Here is a 4291-nt window from a genome sequence, read left to right as displayed (position 1 = left end):
CATTGTTCTTGTCAATGGGATTTAATTCTCGGAATTAAAAATGGGGACTGCTGTAAACAGGAGTCAGTTGCTCCGGAGAAAATACTTAGGTGGTCTTTGGGCAGCTCAGTATTGGAGGGCGAGGGTCCTAAATCCAGCCACTCTGGGTGAAATGTCCACTGACCCTCAGCTTATTCTCTCCTCCCCACCCCATGTCCACTTACTGAATTACATCAAGGGCCATCGAACAGCTGACACCTACAGTATCAAAGCCATTTCCATGGGGAAGCTGTTTTACTGACCAAGCTATCAGGCTCCTGGGTACCTCACTTACCTTAACCTGGAATTGATTCCACAGCCTCCAGACTCCACCACTCAGGTTCTCAGTTATTTTTTTTAAATTTTGTTTTTCTTACAATTGTTTGCCTTTATGTATGGTTTTCATAGATTCCATTGTATTTATTTTCCTGTAATTACCCACAAGAAAATTCATCTCTAGGTAGTATATGGTAGCATAAGTACTTTGAAAACAAATTCACTTTAAACACCAACATCCATTAACATTTCTTCCACCTTGCCAGTTGTAACTAGCCAATCCAATGGTCATTAGGACACTGTGGCAGAAAGGACCAAGCGCATCCAGCATGTCCCATCCATCACTTGATCTACTGCAGTCCTCTGGCGGACATCAACGCTGTCCGGCAATGCCTCTGGTCCACAGCCATCCTGAAATGGCCCCTTGCCACCTCTGCTTGACTAGTGACCAGAAAGCAGTCACTCCAAAGTGAATCGAGTACTTGCTGACATTGCATCAGCCAGAGATGAAATAGGCATGGTGTAGGAATCTTTCACTCTTTAAATTCACTCCTCTGGACAAGAAAAGGGTGCCGCCCTCTGGAGGTCAGAATCAATCTCAGACACTAAGATGTCACCAAGCTGATGAGGGAAGCATTATCTCCAAGGTTCTTTACAACTCATTCCCAATGCAGAGGAGCCCTTGGTTCAGTTCTTGGTCTGGGAATTACATCACAGGCAGGTGGTGATGGAACACGTCCTCTCTCTGGTTACCAGCACACTTCCCGAGGTTTTATCCAGCAATTTTGCCACAAGGAAATGTAGCAAAAGTACGAGAGACTGTCTGCACAGCTCCAGGTCATCAGCTGAAAGCTCTTCATTTCTGGAAGCATATTCCATTCGTCTCAGAACCCGTCAAACCAGCAGCAGCACAACGGAATGCTACAGGGCTTACTGATCCGTGCCACCAAATTTTCACTGAACACAGTTTAGCAAGTGCCCTTTCAGCTATGAAGAGAATCCAATCATTGTCAATAATTTCCATCTAGTTTATTGATAATAAGACTAAAACTGTACAATTACTACACTGTTGAAAGAGACAATGAAACAGAGGAAATCTATTTAACAAAAATTCAGTAAAAATTGACTACATGATGTTCATACATTTCCTGTAAGATTTCTGCAAGTGCAACCCGGGGCAGATGCTTACAGTGCTCGCTGAGCTCCAGGGCAGAAATACACTTGAGAACAGTCCACAGGTAAAGTTTATTTTCCCTTTTAAAATGTTACAATAGTCAAACCACCTTAAAAGTTAGCAATAAAAAATTGCAAATCAATTTGGCCAAAGTTTTATTTACAGGACGAAACAGCAAAAAAAAACCCATCACATTTAAAGTTTTTGCACCTCCTCCCCTCAGAATAAAAACCAACAGGTACACTGAATGCTTAACTTCTGATAGTGTTGTAGTCCAGACTTAAAACTACAAACTAGGAGCTTCAATCAAAAAAAAACTGCAGTTTTTTTCCCCCTTAAAAAAAAGCACGAGATGTCTGAAATCAGTAACGGGGAGGAATGACCCGGCAGGAGGGCATACTGTAGGGCGTCAGTCAAATGCAGGTCCAGTTAGATGCCAGAGTTCACAGATCACAGGACGATGCCACGTGTAGACAGTGGAAGGAATAGACGCAACTCCTCCTCACTTTCTTCATTAGATGTGATACTAAAATCCCAAAAACGGAGGGAAAAGGGGATATTTATTGCACCCAAGCTGTTCCCAGGAAGATGCGTGTTAGACAAGCCAGTGTTGGAAAAGGCAAAACATAAAGTAATACTGAGACAATACGAACAGATCTATCAACAGGAGGTGTGGGTGGCGGGGTAGCCCACAGCATTAAGGGGCAATTGGTTTAGGGAGTGGACAACGTGGCAGATCACAGTTTGTAAACAATTCTGCTTCACTCTTCCTTTTGCTCAGCCGTGGAGCTACTGGCTGCCTCACTCTCCGCCGCTGCCGCTTTCGTGGTCTCCTCTGTTGCCTCCTGCTTGTCGCCTTCCCCTGACCTCTCGGTCTGTTCCTCCTTGGCCGGGGCCGCCTCTGTACTCGGAGCCTCGCTGTTAGTTTTGGTGTCCTGGCCCGCTTGCCCCTCGTCCTGAACTTCGCCGGCGACCTGCTCCTTCGCCTCCCCGCTGGCCGCGTTAGCATCCTCTGCCGGTTTGGCGTCAGTCTTTTCCTCGCTGGGGCTGCCCTCAGTTGCCTCGCCTTTCTTTGTTTTCTTAAAGGTCATTTTACCCAGTTTAAACGACTTGAACGACAGCGTCTTTTTCTTCTTCTTTTTGGGAGTTTCCGTGTGCTCCGACTTGGCGGCCTCCCCTTCGGCGGGGGGCGCCGGCTCGATGGCATCGCCCGAACCCTCAGCCGCTTCGTTCACCGGCTCGGCGGCGGCACTGCTATCTCCCGGAGTAGCCGAGGCTACCTCGCCATCCGCCTTCGTCGGAGATACATCCCCGTTCGTTTTAACGTGCCCGTTCTCCTGCAACGGCATGCGGCAGCACATTAGCGGAGCGCAGCTCCCAAACCCCCCGCCGCCCGCTCCCGCACAGCCCGGGCAACAGGTGCAGCAGCCGGCCGCCTGCAAGCCCCATGGGCGGCAAATCGGAGGGTTTGGGGATGCGGTTCCCTATAGCTCCCCCCAAATCCCGGTAAAGCGCGCTGGAGGGGAGGCAAGAAATTGCGGTGGCTGCCCAAGGTGTGGGTGGGTATGGAGCCGAGGAGGGTGGGGGCGGCCCCGCTCTCTGCGGCCAGGCGGCGCTCTCGCGCTTCGAATGAGCGGCTCTCCGGCAGAACAAAAGTAAAAAAAAATCGGGCAGAAGCGGGTCCCGCAGCCGGGAGCTTGGGGGGGGGGGGGGGGGGGGTGAGCCGGGGTGTAGGGGGCTGAACGGTGGGTCATCGAATTGGTTAACCTTCCATCTGGACCGGTGTAAAATCCGGCAGTGGGATGGGTGGTGGGGAGTGCATTGTTTGAGCACACGGTCGCGATTCCGCAAAAACCACGGCCAGTCGCACAAAGCGACCCCAGAGACCCGAAGCCGAGACGAGGGATGGTACGGGGGTGGGGTGGAAGCGAATCAGTTCCATCCCAGACAACAAGGGAGCAAGGACCAAGCTCCCCAAAACCCGCTCACAACGCATCTTCAGGGGCTTGTATTACCGAAACCCCGCAAACCGTCCGACATCGTGGGTTTAACTCACAATCTATTGCCCCCTCCCTCCACCTTCGGCGGACGGAGCTGGGACCCTGTGGGAGTAAAGCTGGGGTTGCGGGCGAATAGCGGTCCCGTTCCCCCGCCGGTTTGGAGCGCAGGGTTTGCAGGCTGTTAACGGGATACATACCTGTCCGCTGGACTTGCCAGGCTCCTGGGCTTTGGGTTTAGCGAGTGTGCTTCCCATGGTGGCGGCTGGCCGGGCTCCGGACACTGAACAGCGGGCTGAGCAGCGGCCGCACCTCGCCTCGGCAGCTCCGCACCGCACTCTCTAGCCGCGCCCGCACGTCCGCCTCATAAGTGGCAGCGGGCGGAGCGAACGCGGCCAATCGGCACCGTGGGGGCGGGACCAGCGGCGAACAATGGGCCGGACCCCTTCTCCAGGCGGCTTCAATCCACCGGCTTACAGATACAACCTCTCGCCACACCTGGGGTTAGGCTGGGATTGACCGATGAACGGCCGAAAACCGTGGGCCGGAGCCCAGCCAGCCACCGCGTCCGAACCCCGTCCTCTGCACCCACCGACCCAGGAGAAGGCGTGGTGTCCCGGCTGAGACAGTGATGGGCTCGGGCGTGGGGGATGAGGGGGTAGGAAAAGAGGGAGGGGGAATTCCCGAGGGAATTGAGAACTGGGCGCGGAGGGAGGGTGGGGGCATGGTGTTTTCGGTTTGGCCAGTAACTCTGCGGTTAGTGCGGGGGGAATTTTCACATCAGAAATGCCCAGTGAATCAGACTGGGCTTTTTCTGAACAAGCCG

At 52.8% G+C, this 4291-nt stretch overlaps 1 protein-coding gene across 1 annotated transcript; it reads right to left on the bottom strand.

The window, feature by feature from the left end:
* Nucleotides 1–1520: 1520 nt before the first annotated feature.
* marcksl1b (MARCKS-like 1b) lies at nt 1521–3821 on the bottom strand. Its single transcript, XM_059949136.1, has 2 exons — nt 3666–3821; nt 1521–2805 (listed from the first exon to the last, which is right to left on the bottom strand). Exons 1-2 carry the CDS (start codon nt 3720–3722, stop codon nt 2230–2232), a joined length of 633 nt encoding a protein of 210 aa, XP_059805119.1. The 5' UTR covers nt 3723–3821; the 3' UTR covers nt 1521–2229.
* Between the last annotated feature and the right edge of the window lie 470 nt (nt 3822–4291).

This window comes from Hypanus sabinus, chromosome 24, assembly GCF_030144855.1.
Source record: "Hypanus sabinus isolate sHypSab1 chromosome 24, sHypSab1.hap1, whole genome shotgun sequence".
Classification (NCBI taxonomy): Eukaryota; Metazoa; Chordata; class Chondrichthyes; order Myliobatiformes; family Dasyatidae; genus Hypanus; species Hypanus sabinus.
The sequence above is the reverse complement of the archived record's forward strand: the minus strand, read 5'-3'. Positions and strand labels throughout refer to the sequence as shown.

Coding starts and splice junctions, on each gene's coding strand:
- marcksl1b (XM_059949136.1), bottom strand. CDS start 3,722: ATGGGAAGCACACTCGCTAAACCCAAAGCCCAGGAGCCTGGCAAGTCC. Junction 2,806..3,665: donor CTGGCAAGTCCAGCGGACAG/GTATGTATCCCG, acceptor ATGCCGTTGCAG/GAGAACGGGCACGTTAAAAC.